We start from the raw sequence: 24432 nt of genomic DNA on the forward strand, positions 1-24432 counted from the left end.
AAGCTACAAAAAATTATCCTACTGTAATTCCTACATTTCAGGGTTCACAAATACCTCTGATGAGTAGTGAATGAAGTAGTGCAATTGCCTGAATAAAGATAGTGGGATTCTCCTGGTGCTGATTACCCGTGGGTAACCAGCTGAAAGAAAGTTGGCACGCGGTAGTATTCTGACTTCTCTACCGAAGAAGGTTTGGATTTTAGTAAACAGTTTATTCCAGAACCACTGCGGTTCAGGTGATAGAACGCTCGCCTCCCAATGATGTGTCCCAGGATCGAATCCCGTCTTTGGCATATGAATTCTGCTCCCATCTCGCAACAATCACCCGACTGACATAAAATATCTTCACTGGTTAGTTCCATCAACTCCAAGGCTTGTTTGTCCCACAGTGATTGATTCAGAAGTTCCCTTGTCTTCTGGATTGGGTTAAAAATTGTAAAACTATGGCGTTGAGCCTTGATAGTCGTTTATTCAGAATTGAGTCAGCTGCTCAATGCATGTTATAAAATAAAATATAAAATCATTTCTGACTCTCCGAAACGTAAATTTTGCCTCACTCCGTGTGAATCAAATGCAGCAAGAATGTACGCATTCTCTTGACCAGGATTTATATTCTTATTTAATATATGCTTTAACTGCAACTGCGCATTAAATAAAAACTAGAACTATGGCGGTTACCAAGGTATGGCTAGAAATTTAATGTTGTACTATTTGAAATACTAATGATTACTTTTTCATTTTGTTAAAATTCGCACTTTTGTAAACACATTCCATTTTCTATTACTGATCTCTAATTTCAATCATTATTTCGAATTGTTTTCTGCTTAATTTAGGTATTACAAAGTATTTGCATCGGGAAATTACTACATGATCCCTGTATTCACCTTTCTGTTAAGCAAGGGAGCGAAACTCCGAAACCAAAAACATTCAAATCCTTATTTCGAGGGTGTAAACACAATTGACTATGTTAATGTTAATACTTTTTTTACACTATCCCCTTAAAATTAGACTATTCAATGTTGATTTCTTTCCTGAAAATCGATTAATACTCTATTGATCGATTTGAGTCAAGTTTTTACATGAAAATACAATGTTTTTAAATTAATGCATACATTAAATTCATTATTTCTCAGGATTATTTTTTATTTGTTGTTCTATATTTCCTTCGATGCTTTTTAATTAGCTACATGTAAATAACTAAAAAATATTACTTTATTTCTTTGAAAAATGATTTTACAAAAATATTTTTAACGAAATATATATTGCACGTATAATTATTTTAAGTAAAATTATTCAATTTCCTGTTACCTTAGTGTAAATGGAGAGCTATTTCCTTCATGAGCAAATACTCTTTAATTTGTGATAAACTGATGTATATTATAAATGATATGTAAATTTCTTTTATTAATACAGGATTCAAAAATTAATTTAAATCTGATTTTTCTGTAAGTTTACTGAAATTGTAATAAGTGTTATGTTTTCTTACAAAAGAAAACAATATTTCTTATCTCTTACTGTGGGAAGATTTTTTTATTGTGATCTGCTGTTTAATAATCACCAAGTCTTGCCAACTTTCGTGTGGCGGCCTATGAGAAACTGTAAAAAGTATATATAAATAAATAAAATAAAAAATTAACACGAAAGGGGACCAACTTAAGGGTACAACTGGCATCCACCCCTGGTCAAACCTCTATATGTTTTTTTCTCATTAAAATTTGCAAGTTTTAAATCCATTTGGCTTCTTTGCGATTGTAAGACAGGGAGGGGTGACATGACAGGGAGGCATGACAGACAGGGGTCTGACTAGGCCAAATTTATTACTGTTAGGCAGTGACCTTCACAAATTCAATTTAAGGAAAAACGGTAGTTTCACAAAATACTTTTTCTTAAAATTTCATTTTTGTATTTTGTAAGAAGCGATGAATTTATATTTTTACCATATTTTTGTGTTGATTTTTTAATTATGATTTTTTTTCTCACAAATTATGTGTAAATTTTCACAAAAAAGGTACCACTCAGAAAAACCTAGACAGACCCCTGACCAGTGCCGGATTACCCATTAGGCCAGACTAGGCTATGGCCTGCGGGCCCCAATGATTAGGGGCCCCCTTAAAATGGATTTTTTGAAAAAAAATTAAGAAAAACAATGATTTAAAAAAAAATCAATTTCAACTATGTATGTTATGATTATAAAATGTTATGATTATTTTTTAGTTCTAATTTAACAAAATAAAGTAAAATTCAATTTATTATTATTTATTTTAATTTTAAATATGCTTTCTTGAATGAAAGATATATAAATACTTTTATATTTGAATGAATAAAAAATATATGAGAAAAAAATATAATCTAAAATATAATCTAACTTGTTAGAAGTGAGCAGTCTTGAGACTGTTAATTTTTTGAAGAGTATTGAATAAAATTATTGTTCAGTACATTTTAAATGGTCACTAATTTGAAAAGATATGTTTGTTATACTTTTTAAAAAAATTTCTTATGAGCATAAATAATTAGTCATATATTTTTAGGAAGCAATTGTTATTATTGTGGATGTGGTTGAAACAGATGAAAAAGAAAAACAACTATGGGAAATAGAAAGTGCAAAAAGTTGTGTGAATATGATTATTCAAAGAAAGGCAAGAATTATTGATTATTTTGTGATAGTGCTTTTTATTTTTAAATGATTGAATATTTTTTTTTCTTTTTTCCAGGGCAATTCCGTAGAAAGTAAGACATAGTGCCTTTTTTTTTTTTTTCAAATTGAGTTGAAATACTCTTTATTATTTTTTAGTTAAAAGTAAAAAGAAAATTTAACTTAGACAATTTTTCATAATTTTCTAGAAGCTGAATGGAGTTTTACCAATTTTTTCTCTTATTTAGATAAGGAGTTAAAATTACTTTTTGAAATATGCACATATCCTGGTCCCTTTTAAGATTCATATTTAAGAAAAAAACTATATTTATTTAGATTTTGATTTTTTTTAAATTATTATTAATAATATGTATTATTGTGTAACAGGCCACAACTAATTAAAACTCAGCTGAAATGAAAAATGTAATCATATAATTAGTAGCCAAACATTACAGAGCTAAAATTTTCTGTTTTACCCTTAATTTGAAAACAAAGAACTGTAGACAAACATGATTGTTTGAAAGGCACATGGTTTAATATAATTTTGCTTTGTTTAATTTCAGATATTTTCAGAATCAAAAGATGAAATAGCTCTGGTTTTATGTGGCACAAAGGAAACATGTAATAAGTTAGCTGATGAAGGTGATGTTGAGTTCTCAAATGTTGAAGTTGTTCAAGAATTTAAACCTGCAAATTGGGAATTGTTGGAATATGTAAACAAGATTAAAAGTTCTAATGTTTTTGTTCATAGTATCCTTTATTTATTATTTTTTTAATGTTTTTCTTATTCTCTCTTTTAAGTGATTTTTTATTTTGTTTTGATATACAATGTAATCCTTAATAAGATTAAGATATTAAGGACAATGCTTTGCTAGTTGCAATAAATTTATTGCTTTGCAGTACAAGCACAAAAAAGTTTTTCTCTAAAAGAATACTTTTCTTATCAACATTTGACAATCTGTTTGGTCATAAGGCAAACCTTATTTGTGAACAATTAAGAGAAAATAAGATAGAATTGAATCTTATGTAAGTAACACTACAATATTTTAGTTACTTGAGTTTGTTTCTTTTTAATTGGTTCATATGTAATTTGTTTAAAAAGTTTTATTTATATATTTGTATAGACTAGTACTACATGTTATGAATATTAGTTAAAAATTTAAAAAATTTTGCTTCTCACTATTAATCTAACTGATTAAAAAAACATTATGATGTTGTGTGTTTAAAAACAGTTTTAAAAAATGTGAAAATATAAAGATCTGTGGCAGGGTTTCTTCAACATTAAGTTATGAGCAAATGCTTGGTGGTTTCATTCTCATTATAACTGTTATTATAACTGCTCATTATATATTTTATTATTTTTTATGCAAATATACTTCATTTTGACGTATGGAAATATTTTAAAAATATTGTAATTTCTAAACTTAAAAGAACTTTTTTCCAGGAGGTTGATTTAAGTTACAAATGTTTTTATGTATGTTCAGTAGACTTTGGGTTAACCGGGATGGTTGGGAAAGGTTATATAGATGGATAAGTGGATATCCTGGATAATCCAATTTATGCAAATTTTAATAGTTTACCCCACTGTTTTGTAAAGAATGAATTTATATAAATTTGATTTTGTTTTTTATTTACTTTTTGATGAATTTGATTATGCAAATTTAATTAATTACAACATAATTTTTTGTGGGGGACTCCGGATAAACAGTAACTCAGATATTCTGATCCTATATAATAGGAATCTACTATAAATATTCTCACAGAGCCGTAGTTATTCAGGGGATAGAGCGTTTGTTCTCCCTTATAATGAACCGGATTTGAATCCCAACAATGGCCAGTGTATACAAATTCTGCGCCGGGCTCGCACCGACCACGGTGCTATTGTAAAATATCCTCAGTGGTAGACGGATTATGGGTTAGGATGCAAGAGTTTCCTCGATTACCAGTTATCAATTACCAGTTATCAATTACCAGTTATCAATTATGTTCCATAACTTTGTCACAAAATCTGGTATTGAATAGGAAATCGTATAATTATTTTTGTTATATAAAAGCTGTAAGCGATAGCAAGTAGAGGGCTAGCTTCTTATTCCTAAAAAATTATAAATTAGAGTTTTATTTCTTAATAAGTTTAAAGGATTAGTTTTTGCTATTTCTTTATAATTTTTGGTTAATTGAACTTCCATTTTATTAGTTTTAATGCACATTTTCAAAGCAGTGAAATTAAAAATTGTATTTCTTACTGCTTATACTGAAATATTTATCACAAACATTTATCCTATTAATAAAAGTGATTGTACCAGAAGAAGTTTAAATTTGCTTAAGACGTTATGATGAGTATTTGTTAAATAAATAAAAAACAAATCATTTAAACTGTTTATCTTCTGGATTGGTTTCAAAATTACAAGGATACGGAGTTGAACATTAGTAGTCGTAAACCCAAAATTGGGTCGGTTTTTCAATGTGGGTTATAATTTAAAATATTGTCACAGATTTTTGGGTACTTTTTTGTTAGCTGGGCTTAAGTAAATTCAACTATTTCTTTTTTAATTTTAGTGTTAAAAAAATATTTGCATTTACTTGCACCATGTTAATGAGAGTCCCTGTTTTTCATATCTAATACTCTACGTGAATATTTCAAAAATGTGTTATTTTTATAATCATTTGTAATTATTTGTGATTTATGATTTTTAAGTGGTCCTGTGTCTTGTGATGACATTCAAAATGGCAACAACTTGCAACAGTATTCTCATAGTATGGTTCGGAATACTTTAAAGGAAGTGAATGGAGAATCTTATTCTTTCAGGTATTTATGTAAAAATTTTCCTTTTTAGAAACTAAAATTCCAGTTTGGCTGGAATATCTGGTTTTGATTATTTAGAATATTTGAGCATCAGATTTTATTAATTAAGAAAATTCCAATTTTAAAGTAAAATTATTTACAAAAGATGTATTTTTGAATAACAAAATTTTATAAAAATTTATATTTGGACTAAATATACTTAACTTTGAACTAAATGAACTTTATAATAAAATATTCTAATATTTCTTTTTTTTCCTAACAGTATTTTTTAATTCTTATATTTAAAATTTTATCACTGTATTAAAATAACATAGTATTTGGTTGTCTAGTGTTAACCTTTTTTTTTTTGTTTGTCTTTATTACAATTTTTTCTTCACTTTGTCATAACATTTTTCGAACATTATTTTCTGTTTTAGTGAAGCACTACCTGCTCTTATTTATTATCAAAAGAAAAAAGTTCAAGCCCTTCCATGGAATGCCAATTTAGATATTGGAACTAATCTTACTATTCCTATTAGTGCATATATCAAGGTAATAGTTTGAACTAATTTCACCTCTAATTGTTTAGTTTATATAGTGTAATTGACTTTTTGTGTGTGAAACAATATCTAATGTTCTTTTAATATTTATTTGTCTTTATTTTCTCTTTGAGTAATTAAAAAAATTGATTACCAGTTATCAATTATGTTCCATAACTTTGTCACAAAATCTGATATTGAATAGGAAATCGTATAATTATTTTTCAGCGGTAGAAATTAAAAAAAAAAAATTACTGGTCCATAGGACCAGTAACTAAAACATTTTACTAGTCCGCACAAAACTTTACTGGTCCGTCTACGCGTTCCTATTAGCTGCAAATAAAAAAAAAAATTAAAATTTTTGATTGAAAAAATCATGATTTTTTTTTTAAAAATCAGAAATTTCTGGAAGAAAGAAAACTTCTGACGATCGGGAACGAAGAGAGAGCCTGAAATAACGAATCATCAGGCCGCATCGTCGATTGACAATGACGTCATGAACCAACCCCACTACCTCCCCTATTTCTCTCCTTCAGCGCCGATGTAACGCATGCGCAAAACAAGATTTAACTTTGCCTTCCTCACGCGCGCTTGCTTCCTTTTTTTACGTAGATCGCCTGCGAATTGACCCTAGGCTGCGACGAATGGTGCACGTCATGAACCCACCCCGCTACCTACCCTATTTCTCTCCTTCAGCGACTCAACATGTGACGCATGCGCGAAACAAGATTTAACTTCGCTTTCCTCAGGTTCGCGCGCTAGCTTTATTTATTTTTTTTAAATCTTTGTTTTTTACAGAAATCTCGCACGCTAGTTTTTTTTTTAAACGGCGATCGGCTGCGACGGATGGTGGTCCGGCGGACCACTGTTTATTATTTTATGCTGGTCCGACTCCGATTTTAGTGGTCACGGACCAACGGACCACCGTTAATTTCGAGCCCTGTTTCTGTTATTTAAAAGCTGTAAGCGATAGCAAGTAGAGGGCTAGCTTCTTATTCCTAAAAATTATGAATTAGAGTTTTATTTCTTAATAAGTTTAAAGGATTAGTTTTTGCTATTTCTTTATAATTTTTGGTTAATTGAACTTCCATTTTATTAGTTTTAATGCACATTTTCAAAGCAGTGAAATTAAAAATTGTATTTCTTACTGCTTATACTGAAATATTTATCACAAACATTTATCCTATTAATAAAAGTGATTGTACCAGAAGAAGTTTAAATTTGCTTAAGACGTTATGATGAGTATTTGTTAAATAAATAAAAAACAAATCATTTAAACTGTTTATAGGTAAATGAACACAAGCAAAAATCTTGGAAAAATGCTTATGCTCGCAAGCTAAATGCTAAGTTAGAAAGAGACACTATATATCTTATGAATGACGAAGATCAAACTAAAGTTCCTAAAGATAACATCATACCAGGTATGAATTAAATGTTTATGTAAATATTTTTTGATGGATGTGCTACCACTTAATTTTATTTGCATTGGCTATGATTTTTTTTTAAAGCATATTTAAATTTAATGCCAGGGCTTAGTCTGATATAATATTTGTATTAAAAAATCTATCTTTTTTATTTTACTGTTTAAAAAACTTATTATTTTTATTTTTTGTAGCCTTTAAGTATGGTACAACTCTTGTTCCTTTTACTGAAGAAGACAAAGCAAATATGGATTATCAGTCGGGCGAAAAAGGAATGAAGGTGCTTGGTTTTACTAAAGAAGAAAATGTATGTTTCCATGTGTGGTCTTAAACAAATAAGTTATCAATTTAAAACTTTTTTGTTTAGATTAAGAATTTTAGTTATATATTAAATAAGACTTTATTTAATATATACTTATATAATAAGTATATATTAAATAGGACTTTTTTAAAATTTCTGTTTGAAGTGATTAAGCTCNTTTTTTTTTTTTTAACTGTCTTTTCAGAGCTAAGTTTTTCCATTCAGGGAAGAGTGATTATTATTTATTGAAACATTGCAGATACTGTTTTTTTTTATATCATATGATGATAAAAAAAAAAGCTGTAATGCATCAATACTCAATCCAAAATGATTCAAGACTTAATTTTTCTCTTAATCTTAAAAGTTTACATAAGTAGTATATGGGGGGGGGGGGCTACAGGACACTTTGCCCCTTCCTCATATACTACTATTAATTTCCTATTTTTATATTAAAAAAATTTAAAATAGACCTATATTTTGCATTTTTATATGAAATATTATGTAAACTGACACTAAATTGTCATTCACTTAGTAAAGTTTATTGTGTATCCCACCATACTTTTCCATTCATATTACCTCTAAAACATTTATTTAACTGCTGAATTTCCTGTTGTGTGTTAATAACCTTTTTTTAAAAATTATCTCGAAAAATATCATACACATATCAATGAACAGATAACAGAATACAAACCTTCCTTCCTCATGAAAATGTGTTCATTTTGGACTCAATAAATTGTGAAATTTTATAGTTTTTGGTTTATTATATTATGTATAATTAAAAATATGGTTTCTAACACATTACGAAATTTCACCATTAAAAAAATTTTTTTAAGAAGATTTGAATAAGAGATTGAAATGATTTTGTCTGAAAGACATATGTGTTCATATGTCCTTCTCTTTCCAAAACAGTATTCACTTATTTTTATTTCTATTTGATCTGAATACTATAAAAATATAAGGTAGTTTATAATTATGTTGTAATTCATAAAAAAAAAAAAAAAATTGTATTTTTTTCAAGTAAATTATATTTATTTTTAATTGTATTTTTTGTATTGTAGATAAATGATTTTAATTATACAAATGTTGTATTCGGACGTTATCAGTTCAATACCTCTGCCAAAATTGAATTTGTCAAACTTAAAGGAAAAGTGCATATAATTTCCTTATTTTATTTTAATGTTACATTTGAATTCCATTTGATTATAATTAAATATGTATGCCTACAATGTATATTTAACTTTTCTATTTCTTTAGTTTTCTAATGTAGATTAATGTTGCTGCACCAAAACAATTCTTTTTTTTCCTGATAATTGATAAAGTTTATGGAAAAATGTTTTCAAATAATTACTTATATTTAGTGTGATTTTTTTTAATTCACATTTGTTTAGTTAAAGAAGTTGAATTTACTATTCTTTATAAGGTTTTGATTGAAAAAATGGTTTGAATGGATTAAATTTTCATTAAGTGGAAGAAATAAATGAAAAATGATTTATTATTTCATTATCAGATACATATTCATTTAATTTGATTTTCATAATTTATCACTAAATGTTTTTATTTTGTATTTTTAGGTTCATCGTTATCATTATATCGGAGATAAATCTATGTATGTATTTGGTCAGAAAAATAGAGAGGTGAGGATAGTTTTATAATTTCACTTTTTAATGATTGGGGCAAGTACTGTTAAAAAAAACTGTAATTAATTCACTGGCTGTAATTTTTTATGTACTTCCAATTTTGAATTATTCTTTTTTTTTTGTAAATGTATGTATTTTTTTCTTTTCTTAAGAATTCAAGCTTGAGAATCTGTTTTCAACTGTTACAAAGCAATATTTTTTAGGAAGAAAAATTAGTTATTTTTTGGTTGATATTGTAGATATTCACAACTTTTTTCATTGAAGGGCTTCTTAAGCAGCAGGTTGTCTAAGAAAGGGCCGCACGCATATTCAATCATGTTAGCGTCAAACATAATAATTTTTATGTAAACATTAGTGTTCTAAGTTTTTTACCAGTAAACTTAGTAATGTATTTGCAGAACATTAAATACTTTTTTCAAAAATGAAAAAATGCTCTATTCAAATATTTTTTCCCTTTTTATCAATAATTTGATGATCAAAAAAAGGAAAAAAAAGAATATGTATATATATCTATATATAAATTTTGGGGAAAAGAAATATAAATTCTAGTAAAAAAAAAGAGAAAAAAACTGTAATGCACACAAAATATCAGTGTAAGAGGAAAAATAAAACATTCTTTAATGAATAATATAAAATCAAATTAAATATTTTATATAAAGAAAATTTATAAGATTTAAACAAAAATCATAAAACAAGATATAGTGCAAAATAAGATTCCATATTTATTTGGTATTATACTTCAGATATCTTAAATTTTTTGAAGGTTTTATGAATTTTAAATATGAAACATTTTCTTTCTAAAAAATCCCCTAAGCTACAAAACTTATAAAAACAAACAGTGAGCAGTTTAAGAGCAGTTAAAGTTTTTCTCCACTTTTCTAATATTTCTTGTTGCAATAATATTGTATCAAAATATCGAAATTCTAAGCATCACGTGCAAATGTATGTTGGTAATTGCTGAAAAACTACAGAAAAAAAACTTATATTTACGTAGAATTAAGCACAAATTAACTGAATCAAAAGTGATTATTGAAATGCGCGATTAATAACTCGCGTGTCGTAATGCTTTCATAGTGAAAATAATGGGATTGTTAAATTTTTGAAGTAGCACTATTTAAGCATTAAAGTTATATTGTTGCTTTATCAGTTTCATGTAAAAGAATATACAATAATTATTATTTACTTATTATTTCATTTATATAATCGTGATTAGTAGAATGAAATAACGTACATGATAAAAATGTTACAATATTTACCAGACGTCACTGTAATAAATATTCAAGATCTCTAAAAATATTCCCTAAAACCAGAGTGTGTACAATCCTTAAAAAACTTTAAAAGTGGTAGGAAATTAAATGAAATAAAAAATATATTTTAATAAGCTTATGTTCACCATATTATGCTTCATATTTTCAAATAAATATATCTAGTCGAGAAATCTTTTGTGTTAAATTTTTATTTTACGGTGCAAGCTAATAAAAATGTATTTGTAACTTCGCTACTAGAAGAGTAACACTACTAATTAAATTTCCTAAGGACTGTAGAAACCCTGCCTAAAACATTAAAAATTTGTTGAAAATCAAAGTATAAAATTACTATATATAAAAATAAGATAAAATTCAAAAAGCTATAGAGAAAACCATCAGTAGGTTATATACATTCATTTATTATTATTATTTTTATGTTGATCAAAAAAAAGGAGGTAATTATCCATGTTAACTAGTTACTTTTTTTTTCTTTGAATTTCTCAAGCTCTGTTTGTTACTTTTCTTCAAGCTGAAATTAATATGCATGATTCTCTCATTATTTAGGAGCATATATTGTTTTTATGACAATTTTAATTTTTTTTTTAGTTCCGAAGTTTGCAATTGCATCTGTTCATTATTTTTTGCTCTTTGTGAAATAATAAAAGACCTTTTCAAACTGTTACCAATATTTTGAATATACAGTGCACTCCCGATTATCCGGGTTAATCACCGGGACAGGTCGCATAGACAATCGAAAAACACGGATAATCCGAAAACTCCTTTTTATAAAAGATAAAATCAATATCAGTACAAAAAATATAAAAATTTCTGTTGCTGTATAAATCGCTGTATAAAATCAAACTAGTAATTTTCCATTCAACATTCGATGCTTAAAAAATGTGTGATGTGCCATATATTGACACATACTTTACGAACCGCAGTAATGTCACCGTAATCAAATTCTCCCATATAATCTAATAAAGTTTCCACAGATTGAAGAGAAGCATAAATTGTATTTCCCTCATTCCCTACATCTTCTGCATCAGTTACTATCATCACTATTTGATTTAACAACATAACGATGACTTCATCTGTCAAATACTGGAAACCAGGCTCACATGCATCACTTTGAAACCAATCTTCTAAATTTCCTTCATTGAGAATTTCTAAACCTTAGATTTCTTTTCTTTTGCTTGTTCGAGAATACTGTTATCATATTCTTCTTGAATATCTAAAGAAGATTGTTCATCAAACGTTATGATCTTTCTCCACGATCGTGATACTGTAGATAATTTTACCTTTGACAATGCTGCTGATGTTCCATATGCTGCAATCCAATTACAAATATTGCTTTCCAAAAATTTGGTAGAGTTATAACTTCATGAATCAGATTTTTTTAATCTTGAAAATGTTTCTCTTAATATTTTTTGTGTCACTCCGGAATGAGCACGGATAATCCGCAAACCGGATAATCCACGCACAGAAAATCAACAGTGTACTGTATTACCAATAAATATTTTTAAGTGTATTTAAATTAAAGGTTTTTTTTAACAATTAAATTATTTTAATCTGCTCTCAAGCCATTTGTTTTTATTTCTTGTATGGGATTGATGGGCACTTTTTTTAAACCAATTTCTATCTATTATAGTTGGCAGGTGTCATCCTTGCACCTTTTATCCAAGCATTACATGATACAAAAATGGTTGCTATTGTTCGCTATGTTTATTCTGCCAGATCTGCTCCTAAAATTGGGTTCTTGTCTCCTAAAATCAAAATTAACTATAGAGTAAGTTCATTTTTTTTTAATTCATTGAATTTATTCAATAAATATTTGCTTCACTGAAATTATAGAGATAAAAATATTACTTTACAGTGCCTTATTTTTATTGCATTACCATTTATGGAGGATCTACGTCATTTTATATTCTCTCCATTACATTCCAGTCCCAAAAATATTCCTACAGGTATTTTTTTTTCATTTTTAATTAATGATTAATCTTATATATATTTGTTTTTATTCATTATATCTTATTTTACTTAGATGAGCAACTAAGTGCTGTAGATGATTTTATCACTTCAATGGATTTGAGTACAGCTAATATGTATGCATAAATTTGATTGTCTACTATAATGTTACAAAATAATTTTAGTTGTTTAAATAATTGTTAGATGACATTAGTTTTTGTTGATTTAGTTTTTACTTTATATGTTAATGTATCTTAAAAATTTTAAATTAAGTAATGTTGCTTGAATATTGTTATTATTTAGAATGAAATATTTTATCTCTATCAACGTAATATCCATAGTTGAATTGTACGAAGGTTTTTCTTCAAAAAAAAAAATAAATAAATAAATAAAATAAATAAATAATAATAATAGCACTTTATATTATAACACCTATACTGTTGACTCGATTTCAATTTCCCTGTCAGCGCTGAAGCTTCAGTGTCGACACATCAAATTTTAACCTGATTGAAAATTTTTTTCCATCCATGTCAAAATCAGTTTTTCTTTACTTTATTCAAGGAGCTACAGGATAAGAACTATTTTTTTACAAATTTATCTATTTCACCAAAGAATGTAAGGATTATGAATAATCAAAATATTAGCAAATCAATTTTTTTTTTACAGTGACCTGTTTATTGTGTCTGTAATAATTAATAAATAAAAATAAATTGTTTTAAGTTCAGGATACAATTACTTTTTGTCCATATACCTAAATTTCCTTTCTTTATTATTTTTTTCTTACTTGTAAATTGTATCTTAGTTTAAATTAGTTTTTTTACCCTTGTTAATATAATAAAAATGTAATTAAATTTTTTTTCTCTCTACCATTTTTGTCTATGTACAAATTTTTTTTCTCTTTTTGTATTTTTGTAAGGGATGATGAGGGAAATCTCGTTGAAGCTCTGAAACCAAAAACTACTTACAATCCATATTTGCAAAGGCTATATCAGGTAAGGTCAAATTATTTTAGTGTTGGTAATTTGAAGTATATACAGTATAGTCTTGTATAGTCTTTCTGGACATAATTATTGCAAAGTTTATTTGTATAGCATGGAACTAGGACAAATAGTTTTATCAGCTATATTTTAGTTTATAAAGCTATATTTAACAATTTTTTTGTAATGATATATGATATGAGAGTAATAGTTAACTCTTGATGCATTGCATCTAACAGAAAATAAATGATAATTGCCCAATACTTCCTTCAAAAATCCCCCCCTTAAATGTTTTGAACATTTTGTGTAAATAATTTACTTTATTTTCCTTCTATCATTTCAAAATTATTAAAGATAGAAATTAAAAGATTTCATAAGAATATTTAATTAATATATTTGATTTTAAATTTGCTGTAGAATAATTATTAAACTATTGAAGTAATTCCTTGTAAAGACTTGCAGAAACTTGTAATTTTATAATGATTATGTAAAGTCTTTGAAAATGTTTCTGTATTTTGTTGATTTTATGTTTCTAATTTAAGAACTTTTAATAATAGAAAGAAAAAAATTATTACATACTGCTCAAATCCTAATTAGGATTTTTTTTTTTTTTTTTTTGTAGAGTGATTTAAAATATTTTTTGTTGAAAAAACCCTGACACGCAATTATTATTTTTATTCTTATTTTATTTTTAACAACTATTGTTATCTTTATTATTGTTACATTGTAGTGTCTGCAACATCGATCTCTATATCCTGAGAAACCTCTACCTGAAATTCCTCCTCAAATTAGCTCAATCATCAATCCACCAGAAAAAGTAGGATGTTTGTATTTAATAAAAATTTTGTCTGCTTTTAAACTTCCTAATCCTTCATCTGTTAAGAATTAATTTAGTCATATCTTATTTTTTTAGCTCATGAAAATGTCAGAGCCAGCTCTTTTTAAAATAAAGAGTGTTTTCCCCTTGAAAGAAACCTATCCAAAAAAAGTTCTTGAGAAAGGTGCTGCTTCCTTTATGTAGGTTTTTTGTTTTGTTTTGTTTTCATATTTCTTGGTGTCATAATTTTAATTATTAATTTGTTTATCAAACTGAATGATTGATTATGAGTGTTTTCTTTATATTTTATATAGGAATGTAATGAATAGTGATTTGGCCGAATAGCCGAACACCGAATATTCGGCCAAACAATTTGGCTAAATACCAAAAATTTAAAAAAAAATAAATAAATAAAATTCATTAATAAACATTATCTTTTTAAATATAAATAAGTTTTGTCATCATCGAAAAATAATCAAAACTTAGTTGTATTATTGGTATAAGTAAAGGGAAAAAAATGTTTAAGACAGCAAAAATAATTAGATATTAAGATAATTAGAAATAATTAAGGTAACAAAAAACTAAAGTTGAAAAAAAAAGAAATAGAAAATTAATATCTTAATTCTTAAAACAGTACTTTAATGCTAATAATAATATTTTTGAGAAAAAAAAAATCTATAAAACATTAAGAGAGATAATATGTCTATCAGAAACGCATCAGTTGGCCGAATATTTAGCCAAATATTCGGCGAAATGGCTGAATTGTCGTTACATCCCTATTTTTATAATCAACCTTTTAAATTTTAAACTTAGTGCTTGCAATGAAAATTCAGATTTTATGAACACTTGTTTTATGCTTGATATCTCAAAAATTCATCTACAATAGCACAATGCTTATGGCACTGAGCTGTCAGCTTAAAGCTCACATAACTTCAAATGTAACAATGTGTATGTACTATCTTGTCTGGATATTTAAGCTGGCCAATGTGTAATGGTAAACACATAATCACCATCATGTCTTTGGTCATGAAATTGTCGAATAAGCACTCCAGCTCACTTTTTTATTGAAGGTACAGCCAAAACTTTAAATGGAGATAAAGCTATTTTGTTATTTTCTCTATTATTTTATTTTCTTTAACTCCTTGGTATTTCATATATTTATTCTATTAAACTAAAATTTTAAGTCTTAAATTTTTTTTCCAGATGTTATATGATTGCTATATATGTGCCATGAGTTGGTATTTCATTCTTGATTATATCAATGTTCGTTGTATGTTTTTAAATATTTATTACTGTAATATTTGTTTATACATCATCAAAAGCACAAGTATTATAAAGTAACTAGTTTAGATAGAATTTGGATGCATTTTTGTTCATGAAATTTCTAATTGTTTTTCAGAAAAGTTGAATTGGAGTAATTAGAATCTGCATTGATTTTTATATAATAGTGTACATAATAGTGCATCTATATTGCTTTTTAAAAGAAGTGTATATAATAGTCTCTTAAAATTTTTTTAAAATAACATTTAGCTTACATTTTAATAAAGTTAACACTGACCAATATAAAGTATAATAACCTTCTCTCCCTTTATAGCTTTATTATTTTTTTTGTTTGCAATTCAAACATTTATTTAAATACATTTTTCTCTTCTTGATTTGTTATATCTTAGACCATTAGGACTGTCTAAATGGCTTCAAACTAATAAATTCAAAAAAAAAAAAAAATAATAATAATAATTTACTATTTCCTAAAATAAATGTAACTTTTTTTAGTAAATCTGAGAGTGCGAATAAAAAGAGAAAACTTGATGACAATGAAAGTGTTGGAATTGATGCTGTCGAAGATAAAGTTATGCAGGTATTACATTATTTATTATATTAGCTGTGATCTTAGATGTTTAAAGACATAATATTTGAAGATTATATGTGTTTTCAATGCGCATTTTTAACTTCTTTTATACTTATAGTAAATATTAATTATTAAATATTATTTTTAAATCAAAGGTTAATTAGTAAACTGAAGCCTTAGGTTACTTTCCACATCAATTTTCAGGGTGGTCACAGAACAGAAATATCAAGGAGAATAGGGGAGAAAATCAGGAATTTTATCATTCTGGAAAAATAGGGAAAATGCCAGGGCAATTAATTAAAACTGTAAAAAAGTCAGGGAAATAGAATTATATTGGGCTACCTAAAAATCTAATATTTTTAAAAAGATCTTGTTATGTCATTGGTTTTTAGAAAAAAAATATTATTTTCATTTCTAGTAGCAAGTATAAATGTTTTGCAATATACTTTATTTATAAGAATAAGAAATTACTGAAAAATTAAAAATAAAATTTATACCACCAATTACAAAAATCAGGAAAATTTGATAAGAATGGTCAGGATAACCAGGAATTTTTTCCTCGAGTACTTGTAGCCACCCTGATTTTGTCTATGGACTATTGATACACATTTTTACAAGTTGTAAGTGGTCATAATTGATCATAATCAGAAATGTACCAACTTTTTTTATACATATTATTAATCTTGCAATATTTTTGTATTTTATCTTGATCTGACCATCTCTTAGGGTGCACTAATTTTGATAAAGTTTCATTCATTTCTATATTTTTACAAAAGCCATTACCTGTTTTATTTTTTTTAAATCTGCTTTTTATTATATAAATTAAAAACTGATTCATTACTGTAGTACATAATTAAATCTGAATTTGTGTTGAGAAATTTTTTAATTGATTTCGATTAATGAGTTTTTCTGCCTTAAACAAAAACTGTTAATTTGTTTTCTTGATAAATTTGATGTGATATGAAGTGTTTTTTAGAAACAATATTATTGACTAAGACACGCAATATTCATGCCTAAAAAAAATCTCAATATATTTTTAACTAAGCAGACAATGCATCTATTTATATTATTCATTAACAAAATTTTTATATATTGCAATCTATGTTCTATTCCAAAGCAAATGTTCATTTTGTCAAAGTTTATAAAATCGTATCTTTTTAATAAAGTGACTTATTTTATAATCATTCAAAGTTTTGTTAGCAGTTTCTTCATTTACCTCATTTTTCATTCAATTCTGGCCCAATTAAAGTATTATTTGCTTGTGTTTAATAGAGGTCCATAAAGAACATTCCTTCCTGTTCTTTATTTCGATGATAAAATTTTAAAAGATTATATAAAAAGCATTGTTCTATTAATTTGCATTTTGTAATCTATATTTTAATATCACTGAAATAGGTAGGGTCTGCACATCCAGTTCAAGATTTCCAGTATCTATTAAAAACAAAAATGCTGTCATTTGGAGAAGGTATTTAAAATTTTAATTTTTTGTTTAAATCAANACAATATTATTGACTAAGACACGCAATATTCATGCCTAAAAAAAATCTCAATATATTTTTAACTAAGCAGACAATGCATCTATTTATATTATTCATTAACAAAATTTTTATATATTGCAATCTATGTTCTATTCCAAAGCAAATGTTCATTTTGTCAAAGTTTATAAAATCGTATCTTTTTAATAAAGTGACTTATTTTATTTTTAAAATCATGTAATCTTTGAATTATTTTATAATCATTCAAAGTTTTGTTAGCAGTTTCTTCATTCACCTCATTTTTCATTCAATTCTGGCCCAATTAAAGTATTTTTTGCTTGTGTTTAATAGAGGTACATGAAGAACATTCCTTCCTGTTCTTTATTTCGATGATAAAATTTTAAAAGATTATATAAAAAGCATTGTTCTATTAATTTGCATTTTGTAATCTATATTTTAATATCACTGAAATAGGTGGGGTCTGCACATCCAGTTCAAGATTTCCAGTATCTATTAAAAACAAAAATGCTACCATTTGGAGAAGGTATTTAAAATTTTAATTTTTTGTTTAAATCAATAAAATGTTTGCTTTGTACAAGGGGTGATCAAATGAAAAGGTACGAAACGTCACGGTGGGTACAAACGTAGACTTTATTCAAAATATACACCATAGGCCTGTGCACAGCGATCCCACTGATGAACAAGACGCAGGATTCCTTGTTCCCAGAATTCCTGTGGTCTTGACGAGACCCAGTCCTTCACAGCGTCCTTGAGTATGTCGTCCGAGTGGAAGAGCTTCCCTTTCAGGTGGAGCAAACACATGGAAATTGCAGGGCGACTAGTCCGGATTGTAGGGCGGATGGTCCAACGTCTCCCACTTGAACTTGGCCAGTTCCATGTGTGTGAGTCTGGAGACGTGTGGACGCGCTTTATCATGGAGAAGAACCACACCCTCCATGAGCAGCCCCGGTCTTTTGTTCTTGATGGAGCTGCGTAGGCGTCAGAGTGCCTCATAGTACACATCGGAGTTAATGGTATTTCTGTGCTCGAGGAAATCGGATAACACCTCGCTGCTCATCAATCGTCGAATTTTCCAACGCGAATGCCATCCAGTCCTCATACGGACTGCCGCATCATTTGGACGCCGCTTTTGATAAGAGCCTCTGCTCTCTCTTGCTCATGCGGGCACCAGCGCATGCTCCGATCCCAGTCAGAGACTCTAATCGCATCCTGAGATGTCTCGCTACGTTCTCCCATAGCGGAATATGCATATATTTAACTGTTACGTTTTTACGTCGTTTCGTACCTTTTCATTTGATCACCCCTTGTAAAATAATACTTTTTAGGTTGTAAAAAAAAATTATTCTCCCTCTAATATCAACTAGTGCAATCTTCTCTGTAGTATTAATTGATTAAAATTAGTTAATGTAACTTAAGTTTTTAAATTTCAATTGCAATTTCAAATTTCAATTTAAATTTCAAATTAAATTCAATTCTATTATTAGATATTAAGAATCGTTGAAAGTTCCGAAATTGTATAACTGAAAGGCAAATGTTAAGCGTTGAAATCTTTCTATGTTTATTCTTATTATTATTTGTAATCAACAGGTACCTCAGACCTGCTATTATATTACCCCTTCTCTTTCTTCTGTTATATCCTACTCTTTCTTATCTTTTAAAACCATCTTCATGATTGATATACTGTTTTATGTTATGTACCAGGAGAGAGGGAGTGAGAATTTTCTGTGTTATCTCTGAATTCCAGATGTTTTCTTCAATTGAAAAATCAGATATATGGGATACGGATACTTAGAAATCCAGATTTTTCACTATTCTACTATAACTTTAATTAATAAAAATATTATAATTATCAAAAATAATAATTTTGATTTATTTTGTTTAATATTGTGAAACTTATAAGTACAGCGTAATGTTCAAGTTAAGATATAAGAAATGAACAATGTCACTGCTAAAAAATCTACTTTCATTACAAATTCTTTAATATCAGACAATTAAAACTACTGAAATCTGTAGAATTTTTAGAAATTTCATTTAAGGAAATTTAGATTTGTCTGACTACTTTATTAACATGATTATACTTATGTAGGAAATAAAATTATCCAGGTATATCTATAATGCTTTATTAAAAATCTACTTTTGAGCCTAAAATAAATTATTTATGATTTTTTTTTTTTTAAAATTAAAATGTTATTTAACAGAGTTAATCAAACAAACTACTACTTTTTCTTTGCTGAAATCTTTTATTGCAACATATGATTCGCTGGAAAGTTGAGGTTAAAATTTGGATTTTAACATAAATATTTTTCCTTTTCTTTTTTCCCATAAAAAATATTAGCTGCAAGAAAAATAAAATACTTTTGTTAATTGGTATACAGATTATTAGAATTCTAATGTTCAAAGCCCTGATAAAAATCATCCGTAAGTTGAATTGATTGTACTTTTTTAGCTTAAATAAAATGTGACCTCTGAGCTGTTAAATATATTTATTTTAAAATCTTTTTTTTCTTTCTATAGGCTGAGTGCTGTTTACTAGTTCCTAACTACTGTCACTAGTCTTTTTTAGAAAGATAATTTTTTATAAGTGACCAAAGTCATTAATATATAGATATTTATAGTATCAGATACATGTTCCCTGTATTCAGTACTCTTAACAATAAGAAGTATTCAATCTTTTGGTTAACTTATGACTTTTCTTTTCAGCATGCAAGCAAATTATAGATATTGTGTACAAATACTTAGAAAACAAAGGAAATTTGCATCGTTACCACCCCAAAATTTTAGCCATATGCAAAGAACTAAGACATGCTTCTTTAAAGGTAAATTCAATACTATTTATATTAAACAATGTCTGCAATGTTCTTAGAATATTTTAGTTTTTAAAAACTTTTAGATATTGATATTAATTCTATTTTCAAACTACTATTTTCATATTAAAAATTAATCAGCATTGTACTGTGACTTAAGATACTCCGAAAAGTTATTTTGTTTGCAGAAAGAGTGAGAAACAGTTATGAAAGTTTTTAATTTCAGTATTATCAAATTAAGCTTGTAATTTTAATATGGCGGTTTATTTCCACTATTTATTTTTGCCATTTTCTAGAGAAAGGATACAACACAATATAATGTTTTTATGGCAAATCTTCGTGAGGAACTTCTGACTTGTGACAAAGAACTGTGGAATAAGATTAGGAAAGGTAATCAGTTTATAGTCTTATTTTAACTATACAATACTTATTTTACTTACTGTTATTCTTTTACTAAGATAGAATAATCTTATTAATGAAATTATTATATTTTATATATGGTATTATCATATATATTTTATTTTTGAAAGTTATCTTTATCTGAGGACGACATTTGGCGACAATCCTGTCTTCAGTCCATGTTTTCCACACAAATGACCCCAAGGTCTCCAGACCTTACACCTTGTGACTTTTGGTTGAGGGGCTATTTAAAGTCACGGGTATATAGAGGTCGGCCAACGTCTTTGGCCCAAAGAAGCTATAAGCCACTATGTGTCAGATATACCCTCTGAAATGCTATTTAACGCTATGCTGGGTGTCTTCCATCATCTGAGGGCTGTAATTCTTAATGATGGGAAACATTTAATAACTATAATGAGAAAACACTTTTATTGTTTAAAATAAATTGTAGTATAATTTTATAAGTCCATTAATTCAACTGCAATGCCATCTTTTAGTCAAAAATGTAACTAATATAAATATTTTTTTCATTAAAAACAAAAAAAATCTTCCGATGTTTCTGAGCATTTCTGTGAGAACTGCATCATTTTATTTGTAAATAGTTTACAGTACAATAATTTTAAGGTTTTAAAAAGTAAGTTGACTTTTGGATTGCCTAATAGTTTGGTACCACTGTAAGAATCTTAAGCAGAAAGCATAAAATTTGGCAACCATTTAGACATTGTATGAAATTTATAAATTACTTCTAAGTATGTTAAGTTATTATTTATAGTTAAATTTATTTGGTAATTATTTAAAAAAAGAATGTAAAGATTTTCCCACATTGTGGAGATGCTATTAAGTAAAAAGTAAACATTGGGTTCATGGTTTCATTGAGGTATTTTAGAACATTTTGAAATAGTGTGTCAAGTCTGGGAACACTTACTCTAAAAATATTACAAATCATTAAAAATGCAAATTTTGCTTTGAAAAGACAACCTTGTTTTTTCTTTTAAGTATTCTATTCTATTCTATAAACAACACTCAACTGAAGTACACATCTTCTTCACTTATAATACTATGTTTTCAGTTGCAGTTGCTAATGTGATTTGGGCAAAAATTTTCAGCAGAAATTTGCTGTTCCTAAAACAATTAGAAGGGAGTTAATTCTAGGAATCAAACCAGCTACGTTGTAGAAGTAAAAAAAAAACAGATAAATTTTTTTGTCAGAATACTGTTTTTTGTATATAGAGTTATTGCTTTAATTTTGAAAAAAGTTGTTGATTTAGTATTATTAGTTATGGTTTTATTTTTAGATAATGTTAAATTTCTTCACTTTTATGCTAAATGCTTTTTTTTTTTTAAATATATTTTGGTAGAAAAAATTGGTTTAATATCTAATAAAGAAGTTAAGTCAAGTACATTTTCTGCAAGTGAAGCTGAAAGTTTCCTATCTGTATCTTCTTTGGAAGAAGTAAAAACAAGTTTCCCTCCATCTGATGCTTATAACGACGATGATGATGATTACGAGGATTTGGTAATGCTTTGATTTATTTGGCTGATTTACTTTTATTCTATTATTATTTTGATCTCTGAAATCTTTCTTTTTAACAATTCTTCCCAATTTATTCTGATTTAGTTAAGTGTATTAAAATTTTTAGAAAATATTTAAACCAAATTTATGCCTGCTCAGCTGTGTTATTTTGAGTTTGGTACATGAAATCATGCATTATACTTGCTGATAATATTAATGCTGTCATTTGTCTGAAAGCAAAATGTCCATGTGGTTTATTTCAGTGAACATCCACAAGTTTTGTTATAGAGTGATATTAAAAAGTTCAAATTGATGTTCGAGTAAATTTGGTAAGATTGAAACAAATTTTAAAACTCAATAGCTCTTTTAATACAAATTGGAGCTAAAATGTAGTTAATAAATCATAAATTATGATTGATTAAGGAACTATGTGGCCTTCTAGACTTAAGATTTTATTGTACCCAATTTTCAAATAATTCGTTATTATTAAGCTCCTCCAAAACTTACTTTAGAGAAAAATAAAATACCATTAAAAAATAATCATATAGTTCAAATAGATAATTGACGATATAAATATTCATTATCTAAAATATTCTCAAGCAATCTAATTTCATCTTACAAATATAATGAAATTTTTCAGCTCTTAATTTAATATTCTCTGTCTTTAGGCCAATCATAGAAATTTTATAAAATGTGGTATTAATTTCATTAAAATATGCTGAAATTGCATTCATTAAGACATAAAAAAAGTTTCACACGTAAAAGGTATTTAAGATATAAAATGGTGCAAATATTCATCAAGTTTGTTTTCAAATCAATGGAAACCATTTAGTTGAACCTTAGTTTTTATGAAACTTGTTTTAATTTATTTACTGAAATTAGATTGTAGTAACTCTTATCGATCACAAAAACATATAATTAATCTCAAATAGAATAATTATACATTTTCAAAAAGTCAATAACTGTTTCAAGTTAACAAAAATTCAACAGAAAGTGTTTACTCCCACTGAATTACTGATATTTTATAGATATCTTCTGAACTTTTGATAATAGTAGGAAAATAAAATTAGTAAAAAATAAATGTCACAGTGTTAATAAAAAAATATTAATTGAAATTTTGTATTGAAATTTATGCACTTTTGACCAAAAATAGGTTAACATGTAATATTAATGATTTATTGGCAACTTTGATACTTTTTAATGAATTTTCTTTTTATTTTGCAGCTTGATCAGTTATAATAATGAAGAACTGCCCCATTTTAAACATGCAAGTCATTTTACAAATAGTGTTATAGAAGTTAATTTTTCTCATGTAATCAAATTTGTTTAGAGTTTTTATAAATTTATCTTTATTTTTATGTTGGAGTTTCTTTTATCATATATTACATAATTTTATTACTACTTCTTAATATTATAGTGTATTTTGTAAATGCACTTTTCTCCCTCAAATTTAAAAAAAAAGTGAAGTAATTTAAAAATAGTCAATGCAATGAAGTTAAAATGATCATTTAGTGGAATTTTTAACAACCTGTTATAAATTTTAAAAGATTCTACATTTATATTGTTGCAGTCCTTTGATATATATGTAGAAATGTAAATATCAATTGCATAATCATGAGTGATTTGTTCAAAACTTAGCATTTATCATATTGCTCATTTATTAAATTTAAACTACGTGACTAAATCGAACATTTTACAAAATTACATTTATGTTGGATTTGAGATGTATGTAAACAATTTTTTATGTATTTGCTTAAGAAATTTTTTACTTTATATATTCTTTAATACTTGTACTACAATGTTTATAATTTTACAAGACTTGATTTAGACCAAAAACTTTCTTTTAAATTACTTAAGTAGGCAAGAAATAAATAAATGCTCCCCTGGAGGTTTACTTTTTGGCAAACGCAGGTAACCTCTAGCGATCTTAATTTTTTCTTCCATTTTCATACCAATCTTAGTTTATTTTACCGATTTTGTAGGAAAATTGCCTATTATTCATGCCAGTAAAGCTTTATATATTGTTGTACTACTGTTATTGTGATAATAGTTA

General features: G+C 27.0%; 1 protein-coding gene across 6 annotated transcripts; it reads left to right on the plus strand.

Annotated features, from left to right (window-relative positions):
• The first annotated feature begins 566 nt into the window (after positions 1–566).
• LOC107438153 (X-ray repair cross-complementing protein 5 Ku80) lies at positions 567–23737 on the plus strand. 6 transcript variants are annotated; one of them, XM_043047294.2, is made up of 21 exons: positions 567–682; positions 2529–2636; positions 3196–3382; positions 3484–3658; positions 5328–5438; positions 5852–5966; positions 7242–7374; positions 7569–7681; positions 9247–9309; positions 12208–12345; positions 12433–12523; positions 12601–12661; positions 13441–13516; positions 14232–14318; positions 14415–14518; positions 16092–16176; positions 17563–17632; positions 20364–20479; positions 20764–20857; positions 22225–22382; positions 23604–23737. In XM_043047294.2, exons 1-21 carry the CDS (start codon positions 668–670, stop codon positions 23616–23618), a joined length of 2115 nt encoding a protein of 704 aa, XP_042903228.1. In that variant the 5' UTR covers positions 567–667; the 3' UTR covers positions 23619–23737. The 6 variants fall into 6 exon arrangements, with proteins under 6 accessions (XP_042903228.1, XP_071033496.1, XP_071033500.1 ...); XM_071177395.1 differs by lacking the exon at positions 17563–17632 and adding an exon at positions 18117–18186; XM_043047295.2 differs by having other exon boundaries at positions 677–833.
• The last annotated feature ends 695 nt before the right edge of the window (positions 23738–24432 follow it).

Source organism: Parasteatoda tepidariorum, chromosome 1, assembly GCF_043381705.1.
Source record: "Parasteatoda tepidariorum isolate YZ-2023 chromosome 1, CAS_Ptep_4.0, whole genome shotgun sequence".
Lineage (NCBI taxonomy): Eukaryota > Metazoa > Arthropoda > Arachnida > Araneae > Theridiidae > Parasteatoda > Parasteatoda tepidariorum.

Bases quoted from the DNA above. Each gene is read 5' to 3' on its own strand.
- LOC107438153 (XM_043047293.2), top strand. From the start codon at position 868: ATGATCCCTGTATTCACCTTTCTGTTAAGCAAGGGAGCGAAACTCCGA. The intron at 13,517-14,231 runs GTAAGGTCAAAT...GTTACATTGTAG, and splicing joins ATTTGCAAAGGCTATATCAG to TGTCTGCAACATCGATCTCT. The intron at 14,319-14,414 runs GTAGGATGTTTG...TTATTTTTTTAG, and splicing joins TCATCAATCCACCAGAAAAA to CTCATGAAAATGTCAGAGCC.